This window comes from Alternaria triticimaculans (genome assembly GCF_023758025.1).
Source record: "Alternaria triticimaculans strain BMP 0046 chromosome Unknown scaffold_12, whole genome shotgun sequence".
Lineage (NCBI taxonomy): Eukaryota > Fungi > Ascomycota > Dothideomycetes > Pleosporales > Pleosporaceae > Alternaria > Alternaria triticimaculans.
Window position 1 is genome coordinate 726,643 of NW_026055969.1, and position 19,587 is coordinate 746,229.

Consider the following 19,587-nt stretch of genomic DNA (forward strand, 5'->3'; position numbering starts at 1 on the left):
CCTTTCGACTCAAGATAGTCATGGCCCAAATGCTCGACGTCGAAGTCATGGGTCTCAAACGCAGAATGCGCAACAGTAGGTTCGTAGTCCGGTTTGACCCGCTTAAAGAAGAAGGCATGGTGATCTGTGTACTCCAAACCACGATCGATATGGAAGAAGCATGTGATGGGCTTATCGTCTTTGTAAACGATATCCGATGGAGCGAGAGCGAGAGTCTTGGTGTACCAGTCATACATCTGTTGATACGCGCCATCTGGATATGTCACACCGTAGTGACCCCAGCGATGAACGGGAGCTGGGCCGAGCTCAAAGCGCTGGAATTTGCCCTTTCGTGGCTTTTCGTCCTCGTAATTCACGACCAGTGTATTCAGAGCTGGCAGTTCGGCCTCACTCTTTTGTTGACCATGAATGAGATAGACATGGTGGCCTACAGAGTCGGTGAGCCTTAGATAATTCCCTCCTCCTCGAGCGTCGAGAGGTGCAACAGATGTAGATCGATCTATCTGACTTGCGCGCTCTAGCCCTTCTCTACCCTCTATTCTATATGCTGATTCTTTGAAGCTGCAGGTGGCGTGCAATGTATACGAGGAGCTCTACGCTATACACTTTGAAGAAGACTTGGAGCACAACTGTGACAAGAACGGTTGTCCTGGAGCGAAGGCGGCTTGGGCATTCGGGCGGCTTGGGCATTCGGTACGTTGGCTTTCTGTAGAACAGAGAGAGAGAGTGAAATGTATTGGTGGCCTGTGTGTCAATGGTGGAGCCTCATCGGCATGCAACACTAGTAATTCCAGCGTATCGTCGGTCGACGTACTACAGGTCAGAGGACTCTCGAGCAGCGACACGAATCATTCTACCTAGCATTTCATGGGCAAACAATGGAAGAACCACCGAAAGTGATCAAGACATGGCAACAGGACCTGCCCATTGATCTTACAAACTACCACTATGCTGTAACGCTGGTGTCTGCTTTAGCTCAATAAATTATCGCACGCGTCAGCCAACCACTGGTAAGAGTGTAAATGGTTGCTCCACTCAAGTCTGCTCGCTTTGTTGACGCTCAAGGTTGCTGACCACGTTCGCTGAAATGCCCAATCCTGGAAAGTGTTGGTTAGGCATCCTCTCACGTGATTCACTCACCACGAGTCACCGGCGTACTCACCAGCGCTTCCTTTCCTCTATATATACAGGGGCATACTCCTTCGTACATAGAACAACCACATGTGTGGGTAATGCGTCTTTGCGCGTTGGTCGCAGTTCCTTCCTAAATACGAAATAAGTGGAGAGGTTTCGCAAAGCCTTGCCAAATGGAGAGGCGACCACGTGCTGTAGGATCCTCCAGGATGAAAGCGCGTGTCGCAATGGCGGACCATATAACATCGCGGTCTTACTCTGCAGCTTCTGTTGAGACAGACGCTGTACGCTTCCCACAGCCATCGATGACATGTGGCATGACTGTCGACGCATGTACTAAAATTTCCGTCAAAAGGTGACTAGTCGCAGACATCACGACGGCTTCTCCAGCTTCATTTGCCGTGGTTTCCTCCGCCCTCGACCGATATCGCCATACGCCAGAACATCAAGCAATTGACTAAGTTGTCGATTTCTAGAGTCCCGTCATGATTCCGTCTCCTTTATTGCGTTGGACGGTCCGCCGCTTCCAACCTTGGAAGGTTCGCTTAGAGCGAATGAAGCCGTGCACCGGACTGCACCGCATCGCGGGGTCGCCCCGGGATAGCGTTCGGCTCGTGTTTTGGATTTAGGACTATCGCGAGTTTTAGGCACACGCGAGGAATGCATAGTCCATACTTTGTTGGAAGAGAAGTTGTTCCATTCCAGTAAAGACGCGCGCCTGCTGGGCCGAGGAAGCGCCCGGAAGGCAACGAGCTCTTCGAACCCCTCATCACTTTCCGTCACTTTGGCACGAGCATGCCAGGGGAAGCACATGCGGGAAGGGCTGCAAAGCTTGGAAGCCAGCCGGTGATAGCGCTGACACCGCCACTACTGATTGGCCAACACCGTTGAATACGGGGTGCCTCTTGGCCATCGCCTCTAGCGGCCGCGTCTGCGGGCGGTGCGTGGTGTGCGCCCTTCACTGTCCTCGCCCCTAGCAGCCCAGTCCATACCGGAAAGACAGGAGACGGAACTACACATCAGCCATCTTGTGCCATATCTCATCGCATCCTCCCAGGTCTCAACAGTGGCGGTCCCACTGGTAGTCTCACAATGCCAAAGCGATCGGCTGGCTGCTTCGAGTGCAGGAAAAGAAAGGTTCGATGCGACGAGACCAAACCAGAGTGCAATACCTGCGTGAGGCGCGGAACAAAATGCCCTGGCTATCGGCCAGCACAGGCTTTTATTCTCCACAACTTCAATGCACACGGAGAAAAGCCATCCCTGATCAAGGAGGATGAGAATCGCTACAAGTACGCCAGTCAAGCTTCGTCAAGCTCACAAAACGACGCAACTTTCTCAAGCAAGGCCATCGTACGCAGAGAAGATGCGCAAACGGAGCCTGAGGATGCGCCTCTGCCCAAGCAGGTCAGCGCAGTTGCCGCCGACAGGATACAGCATCTGGGAACCTTCATTGCCCTCTATTTGCCCAGAGCTGAGGGTCCGGCGTTGCCGCCCCCTTCAGCCCTGATGCTTGGCCTACCTACTATGCCCGCGAACAGCCCGGTACTCATGGCTGCAATCGATGCTCTCTCTGCAGCGCAACTGGCGGTGAACAACAGAAATCATCCGCTCATCCATCGCTCCAGGTCGCTATATGGCACAGCCCTGAGTCAGATGTTGCGCGCAATACAAGATCCAGTGACAGCACTCAAAGACGAAACACTGCTATCAACGTATATGCTCACGCTTTACGAGGTACAAGCGATCTCATCCAATGCTCTTGCTATCAGGTCTAACCGCTCGCATAGGTTTTCGTAGGTGTTACACAAGGTCATGGCTTTTTCTACCATGTCCAGGGACTTCTACATCTTCTTAAGCAGCGTGGGCCAGCTTCGTTCGAGAGTCGGTTGAGCATGCAAATTTTCCACGCCATACGGTACAACTCGGTATGAGGAATCGTGTTGTCGTATGCTGTACAGCCTCGCTAATGCCTGCTAGCTGAGTATCGGCTACCACATGCGAAAGGCCTCAATGCTAGACAGCACGGAATGGTTAGCAGTGACTGCCAAAGCGGCAAAAGTGGATCCGTACGTGGCTCTGAACGACATCTGCATACACATCCCACGGCTCCTGGAGCGCACGGACAAGGCCACCAGACCAGAATGTCCAAAGGAGGAGATTGATTCTCTCATTGAGGATTCGCAACAAGTCGCTAGCCGTGCTTTTGAGTGGCTCTCAACCTTTGAAAGACACGGTCCGCGATACGACACGGTAGACGTTGCCTTTATGGATGGCTTCTTGGATATTTGCGCAGACCGCGTATTCGATCCCGTCTTCTACTTCCACTACTTTGGGGCCGGCATTTGCTACCTTATCTACTGGATGAGCATGTTGATCTTGCAAGGCAACACATTCAAGTTGCTCCGGCAGCATCGACAACTCGATATGAAGCAATTGTACATGTGGGACCGCCAGCTCAGCAGCTATGCAGATTCGATATGTCGAAGCGTGCCGTACAATTGTCGGCCCATCACTGGTTACACTGCAAAATTCGGATCGTTGACACCGCTTATGGTTGCGAGAAAATACTACGAGATGAAGGGAGCACAGACCGAAGCAGGATGGTGCGCAAAAGTTTACATGGGCGCGAGAGTACCGGAGCTCTACCAAGCGCCCATCGCATTAGAACCTTTCGAGAATGTCAAGAAGACCGTGCAGGGCAACCCGCGGTATATTTGAAGGGTTCCGTGTAGACTATGACGAAATAAATAACGGCATCGCAGTTTTCTTCCTGTTACACTTGACAGAACTCTCCTTAATGACTCCGTTTGCAAGGCGTAGCTACTTTAACATGCGCATGTTACACTAAGTCTACAGCGTGGATCGTTTCGACGGAAGCTTGGGTGGTGCCACCACTTCTCCATTGGCGAGTACCTCAAGATGGGCCAACTCACAAGTATCGTCATGTTCTCATCATAGTTTGCAGGTTAGGGGTGGGCAAACTACCTGTAGTCACTCAGAGGTCATCAACTATGACTTTCGTGTTCCTTCATATCACGCGACGCAGTGTAGACATCTTACACTCATACGGCGACTCATACCTGCTTGTAGAAGCTGCCTTCGATTTTCTCCGCCGTCTCACTCAGAGTAAGTTTTGTCTACATTTGCTTATCATGATGCACAGAAACCCATGTACAACAATTAGCACCCGCTAAAGCGTCTACCCCCAAAGACAGCAATGACTTGTTACTTTTTGGAAGATAGTCTACCTAAGGGTCAACGGCAGATATAATGCAAGCTACAGTCATATAGAAGCCGTTTGCCATCAAGTTCAAGCATGCAAGTCAAGGGAGCACAACGGCAAAGAGTGATTCAGTTGGACAAAGCGACTGCGAAGACTGAATTGGCCTATGGTTTACACGAAATGACATATGCTGTGGATATACATCTCCGGATATGCAAATGTCACACCTGTTCCTGTGCGATGCACGGTTTGAGTACTTTCCATTTGTAACATTGACTCAACATCTATGCAGTTGGTCTGATGCTAACCTAGGCCTGTACCTCCGTAACCAACTTGCCCGTGTTGCCACCCTGGAAAAGCATCATCCAAGTTTTGGGCACATCCTCAAACTTAGTCTTAACCACTGTCTCCGTTTCGGGTCCAACCTTGAGCTTACCCTCCTTGACTCCCTTGATCAACTCCTGGATATACTGACCAGCCTTGCCCGACTCAATAGCATCGATAACAATGAAGCCTCTGACCTCAATGCGATTGCTGATAATCTCGAACCAGTTCTTGACGCCGCTGTCGCCCATGGAGTTGTACGTTGCGACGGCGCCGCACGCAGCGATGCGTCCGTGGCGCTTCATACGACCCAGCATGAGCGACAAGATGTCGCCGCCAACATTGTCAAAGTAGACTTCTACGTAACCCTCCGTGGCTTTCTTAAGGTCAGCCTCGAAAGACGCGGCTTTGTAGTCGACGCAAACATCTGCGCCCAAACTCTCGACCCAGCGGCACTTCTTCTCACCACCGGCAATGCCGATGACGCGTTTACATCCAAGAACGTGCTTGGCGAGTTGCACAACCATGGAGCCGGTAGCTCCCGCAGCTCCGGAAACGACGACCGTGTCGGAGGAAGAGGCGCGCGCGATGTCGATGAGGCCGTAGTACGCGGTCAGGCCTGTTCCGCCGAGTGCACCGATGAAGTGCGTGGGGCGGATGCCGGCGCTCTCGTCGGCTTGGATGGGTCGAACGGCTTTGTTGGATACGACGGCATATTCTGTCCAGCCGAAGTCGCCCATGACGAGTTGACCCTTGGGCAGGCTATCGGTGCTGGATTCGACAATCTCGGCAATGGCGAAGGAACGCATTACTCCACCTTGCTTCACCGGCTCCACGTAGAGGCGCTCAGGGTCCATGTCTTTCTGGATCCTGTAGACACAAGTCAGTCGTGTTCTACGGGATTTTTTTGTGTAGTCAAACTCACCATCCTCTTTGTGCGGGGTCATTGGAGAAGTAGAGTACTTTGATAAGGACTTGATCAGCGCTTGGGCTTGGGAGGTCAATGGTTTGGAGCGAAAAGGTCGCGTCGTTGCCCTCAATGACGGGGTCGTTGAGTGGTGGGTTGGCAAGAACCCACTGGCGAGTTTGTTGGCCCGGCATCTTTCTGTATGTTATGAAATAGTGTCCTGTATGCAATTGGGTAGGTGATGTGGTAGTTTGCTGTCGAAAATGGAGATGATTGAAGAGAGCATGTACAGCGAGTACGAGATGCGGTCACCCTTTTAAGTACAACAGGAGCTAAACAGTCTCGAAGCTGCGGTGGGGTCTACTAGATCTTCCACGTTGATCCTGGACAACTTAAGCCCAGACGTAAGAGCATGTAAGGACTTGCTAGCTCTACTTAGTACTTGGCATAGAGTTGATTCGAGCTAATGTAGAGATGTTCACGGTGAACCTCGGCTTCTGGTGGTATCCAGTTTTCGCCCACTCTGGCGCGTAACGTGTCCATTGCGTGTAACAGTAGTCTTTCCGCTTTTCGTCCGACATGTTTTAGATGAAGAATTACTGAATCGGAATAGTGATTGAGAAACGCATGCTTAGTGACGCGCTGTTCTGGTCATTGAAGGGATAGCGGGGTAGCTTCAAGTTCCCAGCAGCAAGTACGCATGTAGCAGGGGGGGGTATCGATACATGACTCGCATATGGTGTATCGTCTTAGATGGCATTGCGATACAGATCTGTCTGTGTTTTTTTGTCTAGAGAAGCATCGTAGGCTGCTTTCTACCACTTGCCACCCTTGCCCTTCTTCTTGTTTTTCCCCTTCTCAGCGCCACCCTTCTTCTCCTGAGCGGCTGGTGTTCCCTTGTCGTCTGCCACGACTCCACCCTGGGTAAGGCCTTCCATTCTCTTCTTTCCTTTCTTGCCCTTTGGACGGTAGTAGCTCCTATCACGCATAGGGAGCCATCTTTCGGGGTCCATCTTCTTACCCTCGACATAGTCCTTTGGCATTCTCGACTTGCGCAACCTCTTCGCTCTGGCCGGCGCCTCCTTGGCTGGTGCAAGGCTACGTTTCCGGGATTCTGTTCCAAGATTGACCGACGTGAGGCTACCGAGTGGGACGCCTGCATTTTCAAGTTCAACGGCATCCACATCGGATACCAGTCGGTTGGCTTCTGGTAGATAAGACAAAAGATCCGCAGGTATTGACGATGGATCTGTGATACTGTATGCGGCTACGAGACCAGCGATAGACGCTCGATCCTCGTTATCCTGGTTGTACAAGCCCTTGAAGATCTCTCCTGCAGATCTAACGTTATCTGGATTATGAGTATCAAGGAGGGCGGTACCGGCAGCGACCATGAGAGACTTTGATGGGGCCTCTGTTTTCGACTTGTGAGGCTTCCGCCAGTATTCGGCTGCTTTTGCTAGCTCGTTCTTTGACGCGCCGGGCCGGCCTTGTTGTGCGTACAGGGAGACGAGTGCGGCAATCAGCCCTGGTGCGAACCGTACGTCGAGATCGGACGCTGAGGCACTCTGTTCCAAACGCTTGAAAAAGGATTCTAGGAGATGTGTTGCCGCAGCGTAGTTGTTGGTGATGACGTATAAGTGTGTTATAGTTAGTATTAGACCCACATCGGTCGGTCTCTTTTCCAGCAATGGTACTATTTCCCTCAGCGCAGCCTTCTCGGTGTCTGCGTTCCTGGCGTGGGCTGCTGCGTTGAGCACCGCCGCCATATTGATGGCAGGGGACAGGGACGGAGCAGGCGATGCAGAGATGACTTTCTCGGTGGACGATGCGACGCCAGCGACCTTTTGCGATAGCAGGGCCATGACATATTCGTCTTGTCGCAGGATGTTGGACTGGTAGGAGAAGTGCTGGTCGGTGACGGGGGGCTGCGGCGATGCGTGGAACAGACGATGTGAAAGGTACGGGTTCGAGTGCTGCTTCGAGGCGGCGATGGTGTTGACCTGGGCGATGTAGCGGGTTGAGAGCTCCTTGATGCTGCTGTTGTCAGTGTTGGTTCTGAGCCGGGCATGATCGTCTTACTCAGCGAAGGGGATCTTGGTGGCCAGCTCCTCTGCTTCATCCGTCTTGCCCAATTGCGTGAGCACATAGACCTGCTGCACGGTAATTGGCAGCAACTCGGCCTTCTTCTCTTCCTCGCTGAGGTCCGAGAGAGCATTGCACAGGTCCTTGGCGCGCTTCAGACACACCTGGGCCTGGCCAAATTCATTGCGAGAGATGCTGCCGCATGCTGCGTTGAAGGCAGTCTCGAAGACGTCGAGGTCCTCACGTGTGGGCTGCTTCTTCTGGGCAAGCTCGCCTTGGCCTGTCCACTCGAGCTGTGCATCGACGGCGCCCGCATTGATGCGGATATCGTACTCTTCGGTTTGCACGTTCTGGTCGGCGAGGTCCCGGTAGATCTTGGTGGCGTGCGCGAAGTTCTCTGAGCGGTATGCCTGGCGTGTCTATGTCAGCGATGTCTGCGGCCCCGCTGCCGTCGAGTACATACGGCCTGGGCAAGCATGTGCTTCATCCCCCGGCCGGCGTCTGGCCCTGCCGCTGCGGCTACTTGGGCAGCCCTGGCTGCATTGCCAGTCTTGTAGAGGGCGTATGCGTACTCGAACCGCGCCGTCTCCTGCAGCTCGTGTGCACCCTCAAACACTTGCAATGAATCCGCGTAGCGGTCCAGATGGAGCAGCGCTACTGCTTTGGTGTGCTGCGCATCCAAATCGCCCTTGGACCTGCCCAGGGCTGCATTGGCGGCCGTGAGCACTTCGTCGTGGTCGGCGATGGTGGCTTGCGCAAGCAGCGACGAGAGGGATTTGGTTGATGCGGCCATGGTCGATTCGCGCTTTATCCTCGGTCCATCGGGCAGCGGCGCAGGTGTTGAAGCGACAGCGATGGGCGCTGGTGTGCTCGCGGGGGGTCTGGTCTGCGGAGGCCTTAGTGAAGGTACGCGGGGATCTGAGGTGGCATGGTGCAAGCTCGCCTAGGACACGACCCTTGCAAGTTCCACTGCCTTGGTATTCTAAGGCTGTATGTACTCAATGGCCACACCAACCAACACCGCCTCGTCGCATGCTTGGAGCTATTTCGATGGCTCGGCTCCTTGTGCAAAAGTGTCAAGTCATCTCATTTGGTACATGCAATCTAAATAAACGCTTTCCATGTTTCCAGCGGTGAACATAGCCCAGTGTATGCGAAAACGCCATTGAAAAGACACGCCATCCGACAATGCTTTCAGAGACCACCCTGGATAAACAAACGCCATCGCTATGTGATCAATCAGTTTACATCCTCGAATTCATCCTCTTCGCTTTCATCGCCGCCGTTGGATGCGGCTGGGGTTGCTGCTGCTGGTGTGGCAGCCGCGGAAGGAGTTGGAGCGGCGGACGATTCCAGCTTGACACGCTTCGCTTCCGGTAAAGCACTGGGCGTGCCCACATCGACATCTTCAAACTCGTCCTCGTCGTCATCCTCGTCGTCCTCGTCGTCGTCCTCCTGCTCCTTCCTGCGGCGCTCGGCTTCGATCTGGGCGAAGACTGCATCAAGGTTCTGATTGGTGCCCATTGTATCCCCTGCCTCCGTCTTGATACTGGCATTGTCGATCCCGTCCGCCTCTTGCTTCACAGTGGTCGTATTCCCTGCCGCATCTTTGATGACAGTTGATTTTGTATGCCAAGTGGGAAGCTGGTTCTGCATGGATATCTTCTCTTGACGAGCCCGGTCTGCCGCTCGCTGCTTCTCGTTTTGCTCTGCGCTCGAGCCTATCTGCACATTGATCTTCTCTGGGCCTGTGTCAATGCCTTTGACGGCGGTTGGGCGTGAGGCCGTCGTCTCGATAACCTCGACCTGCGTACCAGGGTCGACATTCCTATCTCGAGGAAGCTCGATCCTTTCGCTGATAATGTCTGGCGGTTCCAACGCTGGAAGGTTGCCCATGTCCTGAATCTTCGACATCATCTCGATCAGCGGGCCAAACAGCTTATTGAACTTGGCTGGGGTGTCGTCGACGTCGTCTGCTTGAATGTCTTGGTCGATCTCGTCTAATCGGAATCCGCATCTCGCGCAGATGAAGCCGCTGTCGTCTGGCCCAGGGTTCGTATCGGGGTGATCAAGCGCCTGCATGGTCGTGTATGTGGATTTGCATCTCAGGCATTTGAACTCGGGTTTCTCGGTAGTGGGTTTCGCGTCCCTCTTGATGCCCTCATCAATCTTGTGAATCTTGTACTTGACAGAGTCGACGGCGCGGCGCCAGTCAATGTAAAAGAACTCTCTGCTTGATGCCTTGTTTGCACCCTGGCGCAGGACATGCTGAGTGTAGGATGAACACAGCCCTGCCTCCCGAAGCTTACCCGCAACCTTGCTGACATGTTTCGAGTTCTTGCCTGCGTCGAGGATAATGGTCATGTCGGCCACGGGCAGCGCGCCGTGATAGCAGAGCGCGTCCATAATGACGATGTGCTCAGTCTCGTAGAACATACGGACGACTGTCCTGAGCAACTGCTTCACGGCTTGTACGGGATCCCCTCCGCTCTTCTCCACGGGGTCCTTCATTGCCGCGCCCATGATTGCGGTGGTGCAGGCACGGAATCGGGTTCAGCTCGGATGACGGCCGGAAAGGTGCGTGGGGGACGGACGGCTTTATTCCCATGCGCCAGCCCAAGTTGCAGACGGGACACTCGGTTTGCAACGGTCTTATGTGGATCGGGAAGGGCGCATCGTTCTCTAGCTTGTGCGATGTGCGTGCGCCGGGCGGGCTGACGAGACAGTGGGTGGTTGAGTCGAAGCGAAGGTGAAATGTTGTAAGAGTCCAGGCAGGCACGCGCGATGGAACTACCCAGGTACGCATGCGGCAGTAAGCGGTGACGCAGGCGGTGAGGCGTGCGTGCCGAGTCCACCCAAATTTAGTGCCAATCACTTCGCTGAAACTTCCACACCAACTTACCTATGACCCGCAGCTTGCTCTACCGGACAAAGCTGCTCACTCGTCTTCAGCGGCCATGTCGGACAACGAAGGACCCCGCCGCGACCATGATTCGTCGAGCCGCGACCAACGCGACAAGAAGCGCAAATGGGCCGAGAAAGACCGCAGAAATGCGTCGCGGGGAGGTGGTGGACGGCACCAGCATGGAAGCCGTCCGAATAAGAAAAGAAATATGGGGCGTAAGGAACATCAGTGAGCCGTTGCCCATCTGCTCCGCGCCCGTCTCTAACTAAGCAAGCTCTACCCAACTAGACCGACGGGACCGCAATGCCGAACAACAAGCCAAGTATAAGGAGCAAGAGGAAAAGGGCGAAGACCGGCCCGCCCTGCCTGCGGCGTTCCCTGCAGAGGAAGTCGAGGCAGAAGAGCGCAGGCCGAAGCGCAAAGTTGCAGTTATGATCGGCTACTCAGGTACCGGCTACAAGGGCATGCAGATCGACTACAAGCAAAAGACCATTGAAGGAGACCTCTTCAACGCTTTTGTCGCCGCTGGCGCCATATCCAAGGCAAACGCATCCGACCCCAAGAAATCCTCCCTCGTTCGTTGCGCGCGTACCGACAAGGGTGTCCATGCAGCAGGCAACATTGTGTCGTTGAAGTTGATCATCGAAGAGGAAGATATCGTGGACAAGATCAACAGCCATCTCCCCGAGCAGATCAGGGTGTGGGGCATCCAGCGAACCATTGGCTCCTTCAGCTGTTACCAGGCGTGCGACTCACGGTGGTACGAATACTTGATCCCGACCCACTCGTTCCTCCCGCCGCATCCTTCGAGCTACCTAGGGAAAAAATTGGAGGAGTTTGCGGAGGCGGAGAACGATGTGGAGGGATACCGTGAGCGACAGGCTGAGGTAGCCGACTTCTGGCCCGAGACGGAAGAGAAGCACATCAAGCCCATTCTGGACTCGCTAGACGATTCGATACGATCCCTCGTACAAGAAGCGCTTTACAACGTTGAAGCGATCGATGCACCGCCTGGACAAGATCGTATAGTCGATGCATCGATTGATCATCAGACCAAGCAAGAGAAGCCTACGGACGTCGAAGCGGCGGAGCAAACTGCAAAGCCAGACGAAGGTGGGCTCGACACAAGCGGAAACCCACCAGACGAGGTCAAGCAAGTCATCGACACGATACAACAAAATGAACCCAGCATCACTCTCGACAGCTCCGCTGACGGTTCTCGTCCCCTCCCTGAAGGCGTAGTCAACCAACCGGTCCTCGAGGAAGCCATCAAAACTCTGAAGAAGGCATACCTGGACGTCAAGAAAGCATATCGCATATCTCCCGAGCGACAAGCGCGTGTACAAGCCGCACTTGACAAGTACCTTGGAACCCACCGCTACCACAACTACACCGTGCACAAGAAGTACAATGACAAGTCCGCCCAGCGCTACATCAAGAGCTTCAAAGTCGCACCCAAGCCCATCATTATCAACGATACAGAATGGTTGAGCTTAAAGGTACACGGCCAGAGCTTCATGATGCACCAGATCCGCAAAATGGTTGGCATGGCCGCCCTGACAGTACGATGCGGTACCGATCCTGAAATCATGGACAAGAGTTTCGGTAACGAAGTTGTCCGGATACCCAAGGCCCCCGGCCTGGGCTTATTACTCGAGAGGCCGGTGTTCGACTCGTACAACGCAAAGTCTGCTAAGCAACACGGACGCGAGACGATTGACTTTGACAAGTACAACGACAAGATTGAAGACTTCAAGGAGAAGGAGATTTACCAGCGCATCTTCCGCGAAGAGGCAGAAGGCAACCAGTGAGTTCCTTTCTCGATTTTACGACACCGGACATGAACGCTAACAAGCTCTAGATTCAACACATTCTTCACACACCTGGATAATTACAAGGACCCACAGTTCCTTTACCTGACCTCTGGTGGCATCGAAGCCACCAAGAGGAAGCGCGAAGACAAATCCACGCAACAAAAATACGAGGAGGATTCGGAGGATGAGAACGCGAGTGGTGGGGAGGGTTGAGCTACAGCGTGATTGCTAGAAGGCTATTAAGCTCCATGGCCATGGGCAAGGTTGGGAGTCGCTTTCGACTCCCTTCTTATGCATAACACGCGCGTCATGAAGAATTTCCCCAATGACATCATGAGAAGAACACAAGATTTCACACATGCAGAGATTGCATACCCGTGGTACAAGTCTGTGAAGATTGCTGTATCATATCCGTGCAATTCAGTCTGAACTCGATTGGCGGGACAACGCGAGCGAAGCATGACACCGAAACGCCTCGCTTGATCATCACACATCCTTCGATTAGAAGGCCTCATAAACCCTTGCCGTCGAGATATTCCTGCACCCTCTCCAAAAGCTCAGCCTTCTTACCCCCAGTACTCTGACCCCTTGCGCCAAGCCACTGCTTCAGTACGGCTACTGTTTGCTTGCTAATCTTTCCACTATTATTCAGGTCGGCCATTTGCTGGTCAGTCATTGCTTCTTCCTCGTCTCCACTTTCGGCTTTGACTTTTGACTCTTTTTTTACCCTTTTGGGCACTGGCTTGTCGTCACTGTCTGCGCCGCCGCCAGGGCGTTTCTTTGCCGTGGGTTTAGCGCGGTGGGCAAGTGCAGACTTATGTTGCTGCTCGTATGCTGCTTGAAATTCTCTGCCGTAGTCTTCAATGTACTCGCCACAGCGCTTGTCGATTTGTTTGTAGCGAGGAATCGTTTTGTCATCAGGCTGGAGTGGGAGTTCTTCTTCCAGGGCTAGCGCTTGTAAGATGCGGTAGAACCATTGCAGGTCTGGATTGGGATACTTGGATGGGTCGTAGACACCTTTGGGTAGTTGCAATTGCTCAATGATGAGGCGCATCTTGTCTGTCAGCGCATCCGTGGTTTTGAGTGGCTGCTCTGGTGGCGTTGGGAATTGGCGGATGTCGTCCGCGAAAGGCAGGGGTACGAGCCAAAGGCCCGGTGGTGTCAACTGGTCGCCTTCCTCATTGAGCCTCTCTTCACCGGGTATAAGAGCGGCAAGTGTAGGTGCAGCGTTGCGACGTGGAATGAACCATACCAAGCCCATATTTTGGGACTTTAGTAGCTTTTGCTGTAAAGCCGAGAAGACACGAGTGGAGCCAATGTAGTCTGCGTCGGAAGGGTAGATGAATGTTGATTTGTTCGTGTTGGCCCATAGTGGGACGCTGGACAGAGGCTTGAAGCCAATGATTCGGATCACAGGCTCCCCAAAACATTGTCTTATCTGTGTAATCTCTTCGGGCGTAAAGGTGATTGCATCGCCGCCAAACTTGTACGCCTTGCGCATCTCCGTCTTCTCCATGGCCCGCGCCGAATCGCCTGCCAGTTGTTGTGTTGACGAAGTCGCTATCTGTGGCTTTTCACCTCCAACCCAAACGTAGCACGACTTGACATGTTCCTGGCGCTTGATGAGAATATATCCTTTCACCCCGATGCGAAGATCAGGACCGAGCTCCATGGGCAGCGAGAACAGAGCGCGACGGGGTGTGGCTTTGGAATTGATGGAGGATATGAGCTGCTTGAGGAGCGAAATGCCTTCGCCGCTCTTCGCAACTTTGGTGGTCGACGGTAAAGTAACGGGGGCTTCGGGATCGGATGGTGATGTGGGATAGACAAGATCATCGAAGAAGCGCGATCGGTCAAAGGTACGATCTGGCTGTGAGATGGGAAACAGGTCAATGGTGCAGCCGAGGTCATACAAATCACGTGCTCGGGTGACTGCCGTGTCCTTGTCTGCCTTGACTTTGATCGGATAGTCGTTGTCCGTCACCACGAACAGGCGTCTTGACGAGAAGTTGGGCGCCTTTGTAGTGAAGATCTGGTTTGCACAGAACAGTACCGTTGCTATGCTGGCACCGTCCCTGGCAGGCTTCAATATCTCTTCGGCCTCGTCTTCGTTCTCGACCATATCTCTGAGCCTCTTGACGTCCTGAGCGGACGGGACGTCAAGGTCTGCGAGGAGGTAGCAGTTTTGAAACGTGTTGTCACCGTCCTTCAAGTCCGTCTTCTCGGTACCGAAAAGCAGTATGCCCATCATGTCGTTTGGGTTCGAGATGATGCGCTGCTGCATCAGCTGGTAGGCGCATTTCAACGCAGCAGACGTGGGGGAGTCGCGCTCGGCTTTCTTGTCTTCCGACTTGGGCGGTGGCTCAAGCATGGTAGGACTGACGTCGATTGCGAAGAGAACGGCGTCTTTGATAGTCTTGTAGCTCTACATGCTGTCAGTGACGCTTGCCAATGCCAAAGCTGGAACGGGAGCGTACAGAGTCGTCAATCTCCTCCTCTTCGTCTTCTTCTTCACGTGGTCGATTGTCCTGTGGAGCCGCCATGATGCCCGTCGCGTTCAGCTCGAGTGAGGTTTACTTGCTGTATTGTCGAAGTGCAGCTCAGCTGGGCGATGGCACCTGTGGCATTGGGGCCGCAGCAGGCTGTCAAGCACAGGCCGGTGCAACGCGGGACAGTGGCCTAGGCAGCAGAGCGGAACGCGCGCACTAGCTCCAACACGTCGGCACGTGTCTGCGAGGCTGCTGTGGGGCAAGCCCTAGCGTCCGATCGCCAGCCACGATCGTCATCAACGGCCAACAAGACTGCTGCCATTGGCCAGAGCTTTCTCCGACTTGCTCTTCCGAGCATTATTCACGCTGTTGTTCTGGCCTCGGCATCTTCTCCTCGACACATCACTGCGGGAAGACGCCCTCTTTCTCGTCACACACCTCGCAATGGCTCTCCGCGTATCCTGTTCCCGCGCTGCAAAGCGTGCGACGTCCACCACACCCGCCACATCTATCATCTCGTCGTACAGTGCACAATGGAGGAGAGGCAACGCGACAGTCGCCCCTACGCAGATGACGCCCGGCTCAAAGGGGCCGACTGCCATGGTCTTCATGAACATGGGCGGACCGTCAACAACGGACGAAGTGCATGGCTTCCTGAGCATGTTGTTTGTATGTAATCGGTTCAAGCGCATCATCGATTCTCAGCTTACGGAGTGTAGGCCGACAAGGACTTGATTCCCCTCGGACCCCTCCAAAACTATATTGGCCCCTACATTGCGCGGAGACGAACACCAAAAATTCAGAAGCAGTATGCAGAGATCGGTGGCGGATCGCCCATCAGGAAATGGTCGGAATATCAAGCCGCGGAGATGTGCAAGATCCTCGACAAGACCTCACCTGAAACTGCTCCCCACAAGCCCTACGTCGCGTTCCGCTACGCAAATCCCCTCACCGAAGATACCTACAAGCAATTGCTAGCAGACGGCTTTGGAGGAGGAAAGGGCGGCCGTGCCGTAGCCTTCACACAGTACCCCCAATACTCCTGCTCGACCACCGGCTCCTCTCTCAACGAACTCTGGAAATGGAGGACAAGACTGGAAGGCAAGCGTGCGAACGGAGAGACTGGTCAAGAGGTGGAGCCCGAAGGCGCCATCAAGTGGAGTGTGATTGACCGCTGGCCGGCGCACCCAGGTCTGGTTGAAGCCTTTGCCCAACACATCGAGAAGAAGCTGGCCGAGTACCCAGTCGAGAGACGAGACGGCGTTGTCATTCTCTTCTCCGCACACAGTCTCCCCATGACCGTTGTCAACCGCGGCGACCCATACCCGTCTGAAGTGGCAGCGACCGTATACGCCGTTATGCAACGCCTCCAGATGAAGTACAGATATCGTCTCGTGTGGCAGTCACAGGTCGGCCCTCAACCTTGGCTCGGAGCACAAACCTCCGACACTGTCAAGGAGTACATGAAGAAGGGCCACACAGACATGCTCCTCGTACCCATCGCCTTCACCAGCGACCATATCGAGACACTATACGAACTCGACAAGGAGGTCATTGGCGAGGATGCAGAAGGCCACGAGGGTGTCAAACGTGTCGACAGCTTGAACGACAGTCCCGTCTTCATCGAAGCGCTCGCGAACATCGCCAAGGCACATTTGCAGAGCGGGCAGGCTTGCAGCCCACAGATGATTCTCAGGTGTCCAAAGTGCACAAGCGAGAGGTGCTTGGCACAAAAGGAGTTCTTCGCTGGTCAGACACAACACATTGACCCTCCCACAGCATAGACCGTGTCTTGGTTGTTAGAGTTTGATATGTGTAGATATATAGCCAACGAAGATGTACTATTACTCCCGCTATGCCAGATATTATGCAAACTGCATCTTCAGCACTTGAGGTATTGTTCTCGTCACCACTGCATTCTCTGCGGGGATCCGGCGCACGGAGGCGCTAGTAGCACCTTTGGAAAAAGCGAATGATCTATCCTTTTTAAAAACTCACATCTCGAAACCAACCTCACTCTACGTGCACCACAAAGAGCAAAACTGAATGGGATTCTAAGAAATGTCATTCAATGCAAGACTGCGCTCCCTAGCTGTTACACGCATGTAGAAGCCTCTAAATCCTAGAATTACAGATCCCTCCCATCACCTAACCGTGTCTCCAATCATGACCCCGTGAAAAGCCGAAGAGCTTTATGCTGTCCTGGCAACAGGCTTCTTCTCACCGCCCATGTCGTGTTCAGTGTAGTAGAAGTTCTCTTCTGGGATGCGTCCCCTCAGGAACTCAGGCTCCGAACCACGGACGTAGATGTCCTCGTATAGTACCTTACCAGTAGCCTCGGGGACAGCCATCTTCTCCGCAATAGCAACCTCCTCGTCGACCTCAGAACGTGCTTGCTTGTCAATCGACTTGAGCTCCTCCTCAGAAGTAACGCCCCAGTCGAGGAGCTTCTGCTTGAGGCCGGCAATGGGGTCATTGGTGCTGCGCATGCGCTGGATCTCCTCACGAGTCTTTGATTGTTCGTCAGTACATGCTTTGTGATGTTGTAGAGCGGTGTGACTTACTCGGTATGTGGTTCCAGGGTCAGACATGGAGTGCCCTCCGTAACGGTAGGTGACGTACTCGTAGACAAGGGGACCCTTGCCCGCGGCGGCATACTCCTTTCCGTACTTGACAGCGGCCTTGACGGCGAGGACATCCATACCGTTGATCTTCAGACCAGGGATGTACTGTCCACGCTTGTAGTAGTCGGTGAGGGCAGATGAGCGGTTAGCGGCGGTTCCCATACCGTACTTGTTGTCTGCGGGGTGTTAGTAAATCCGGCGCATGTCCACGTGGTGTTTGTACGCACTCTCGCAGCCAAAGATGACGGGCAAGTTCCAGAGCTTGGCCATGTTGAATGCCTCAAAGACCTGGCCCTGGTTGGAAGCACCGTCTCCGTACAGAGCCAGGGTGACGTTCTTCTTGTTCTCGTACTGGCAGGCAAAGGCAATACCAGCGCCGACGGGGACCTGGGCACCGACGATACCGTTACCACCGTAGAAGCCGGGGGCAAACATGTGCATAGAGCCACCCTTTCCGTACGCGATGCCCTCCCTCCTGCCGAGGAGTTCGCCGATGATGGACTTGACAGATGCGCCGCGCATCAGAGCGAAGCCGTGGCAGCGGTAGGCGGTGATGAGATGGTCGGCGCGCTCGATGGCGTGTTCGATACCGACGGCGACGGCTTCTTGGCCGGTGGACAGATGGCAGAAACCCCGAATCTTCTTCTCCTTGTAGAGCCTGTCGGCGGCCATTTCCATGCGTCTGTTGCCTGTTAGACGCTGATCGTGTTCGCATCCCGGCATGACGGGTGTTCCTACCGTACGGCGACCATGTCGTAGTACATCTTTTTGAGCTCCTTCTTGGTGACGTTCATTGTGTACGGCGGCGGGTCGAGCTCGTACGTCTCAAAGGCCTCGTCGGAGAGGCGGATCTCGAACGGCTTGTCGTCCTCCTGCACACAGTCAACGGTCCATTGCTTGCTCCACAGCCACACGGCTGGCTGGCTGCGTGTCCTCTTACCGATGGCACATTGGCCGGGTCCGTGTGCGATGAGGCCGCATCCGTCGTCACGAACCTGAAGGCGGGTCGCGCCGCTGGGGCCACGGCGTTGCGGCGGAAGGGCGACGCAATGCTCCGCCTGATTGTCCTGGACAGCATTGTGAGGTGTGGGGGAAGCAGCCGAGGGGGAGGCGTGGGTATGCCGTGAGGTTCAGAGGGTGTTGATTCGAAAAGTTGCTCAGCTCCCGCCAGCTCGGGGATCCGCTTTGGCGCTAAGCCGTTACCGTCCGCCAACGCCAATCTCAGCACATCCCGATTCTCTCCGACTCAACACCTCCCAACGCATCGCAACTTCCATCACCTGCACCTTTCCATCGTCACTGCGCTATCAAATACCATGCGTATGCATAAGCTGCATACAACCGGCCGCAAATGCAGGACGTGATGCCACCCTCTCAAAAGCACGGAAATAAGAATGTCTCAGCATCCCTGCCTATGAGATCTCGCAATCACTCCAACCTGAGCACATAACCGCGATTCACTCGAGACATGTACAGAACCAATGAGGGACCTTGTTTTCGCTCGCCATGTCCCGTCCACGGGTCCTTAGAAACAATGGTACAACGCCGAAAACCTCCGTCCTGGGCACCTTTACGCCTAAAAAAAAACACAAGTACGGGAAGTATGAAATTAGTCGGAAGGGTGATACTACTAGCTACGAAGTTGTACACTTTTAGCCCGGAAACGCGGGCTCCAGAGACGACATCGACCTTGGGTGGGTAGTGTGCCTGGCCTGTACGACGTCTACCTTACAGGCGACGTTCTGATGAAGTTGTTCTATATCCAGAGCGGAGTGAGAGGCAGGCATTACCGATGCAGATCTGCCAAAGAGCTCAGGGTCACCCGGCAAACATGGAGTTTTGTTAGAAAATCCTTGGGGCGTGGCGCACTTGTCACCCTTACAAAATCACGAACAAGATAATGGAAGAACGTATAAAATTTGTGTGTTTCACTTATGTTGCTTGCAAACGATCATGGCCCAGCTTTGGCACTTCCTTTGGCTGTATCCTACCAGTGCTGCACCGAGCGATGATTTACCAGATAATGAGCGTATAACAATAATCAAGAGCTATTGCGCCGAATATCTCTTTCTGGGTTTA

General features: G+C 53.9%; 8 protein-coding genes across 8 annotated transcripts; 3 read left to right on the plus strand and 5 right to left on the minus strand.

Moving 5' to 3' along the window:
• Window positions 1-2,226: 2,226 nt before the first annotated feature.
• Window positions 2,227-3,855, plus strand: J4E78_007777 (uncharacterized protein; the record flags this gene model as incomplete). The annotated part of the gene is made up of 3 exons (XM_049368381.1): window positions 2,227-2,871; window positions 2,925-3,062; window positions 3,115-3,855. The coding sequence occupies 3 exons, from the start codon at window positions 2,227-2,229 to the stop codon at window positions 3,853-3,855; spliced, it is 1,524 nt and encodes a 507-aa protein (XP_049220035.1).
• Window positions 3,856-4,668: 813 nt separating this feature from the next.
• Window positions 4,669-6,040, minus strand: J4E78_007778 (uncharacterized protein; the record flags this gene model as incomplete). Its single annotated transcript, XM_049368382.1, has 3 exons — window positions 4,669-5,554; window positions 5,610-5,811; window positions 6,034-6,040. 3 exons carry the CDS (start codon window positions 6,038-6,040, stop codon window positions 4,669-4,671), a joined length of 1,095 nt encoding a protein of 364 aa, XP_049220036.1.
• A 366-nt stretch (window positions 6,041-6,406) lies between these two features.
• On the minus strand, window positions 6,407-8,901 carry J4E78_007779 (uncharacterized protein; the record flags this gene model as incomplete). Its single annotated transcript, XM_049368383.1, has 4 exons — window positions 6,407-7,628; window positions 7,674-8,086; window positions 8,140-8,557; window positions 8,897-8,901. 4 exons carry the CDS (start codon window positions 8,899-8,901, stop codon window positions 6,407-6,409), a joined length of 2,058 nt encoding a protein of 685 aa, XP_049220037.1.
• A 14-nt stretch (window positions 8,902-8,915) lies between these two features.
• On the minus strand, window positions 8,916-10,199 carry J4E78_007780 (uncharacterized protein; the record flags this gene model as incomplete). The annotated part of the gene is made up of 1 exon (XM_049368384.1): window positions 8,916-10,199. The coding sequence occupies one exon, from the start codon at window positions 10,197-10,199 to the stop codon at window positions 8,916-8,918; it is 1,284 nt and encodes a 427-aa protein (XP_049220038.1).
• A 434-nt stretch (window positions 10,200-10,633) lies between these two features.
• J4E78_007781 (uncharacterized protein) lies at window positions 10,634-12,608 on the plus strand (the record flags this gene model as incomplete). The annotated part of the gene is made up of 3 exons (XM_049368385.1): window positions 10,634-10,796; window positions 10,870-12,388; window positions 12,443-12,608. The coding sequence occupies 3 exons, from the start codon at window positions 10,634-10,636 to the stop codon at window positions 12,606-12,608; spliced, it is 1,848 nt and encodes a 615-aa protein (XP_049220039.1).
• Window positions 12,609-12,906: 298 nt separating this feature from the next.
• Window positions 12,907-14,938, minus strand: KU70 (ATP-dependent DNA helicase II subunit 1; the record flags this gene model as incomplete). Its single annotated transcript, XM_049368386.1, has 2 exons — window positions 12,907-14,820; window positions 14,873-14,938. 2 exons carry the CDS (start codon window positions 14,936-14,938, stop codon window positions 12,907-12,909), a joined length of 1,980 nt encoding a protein of 659 aa, XP_049220040.1.
• Window positions 14,939-15,328: 390 nt separating this feature from the next.
• On the plus strand, window positions 15,329-16,668 carry J4E78_007783 (uncharacterized protein; the record flags this gene model as incomplete). The annotated part of the gene is made up of 2 exons (XM_049368387.1): window positions 15,329-15,553; window positions 15,604-16,668. 2 exons carry the CDS (start codon window positions 15,329-15,331, stop codon window positions 16,666-16,668), a joined length of 1,290 nt encoding a protein of 429 aa, XP_049220041.1.
• A 408-nt stretch (window positions 16,669-17,076) lies between these two features.
• PDA1 (alpha subunit of pyruvate dehydrogenase) lies at window positions 17,077-18,586 on the minus strand (the record flags this gene model as incomplete). The annotated part of the gene is made up of 5 exons (XM_049368388.1): window positions 17,077-17,394; window positions 17,449-17,684; window positions 17,736-18,190; window positions 18,247-18,380; window positions 18,449-18,586. The coding sequence occupies 5 exons, from the start codon at window positions 18,584-18,586 to the stop codon at window positions 17,077-17,079; spliced, it is 1,281 nt and encodes a 426-aa protein (XP_049220042.1).
• Window positions 18,587-19,587: the final 1,001 nt, after the last annotated feature.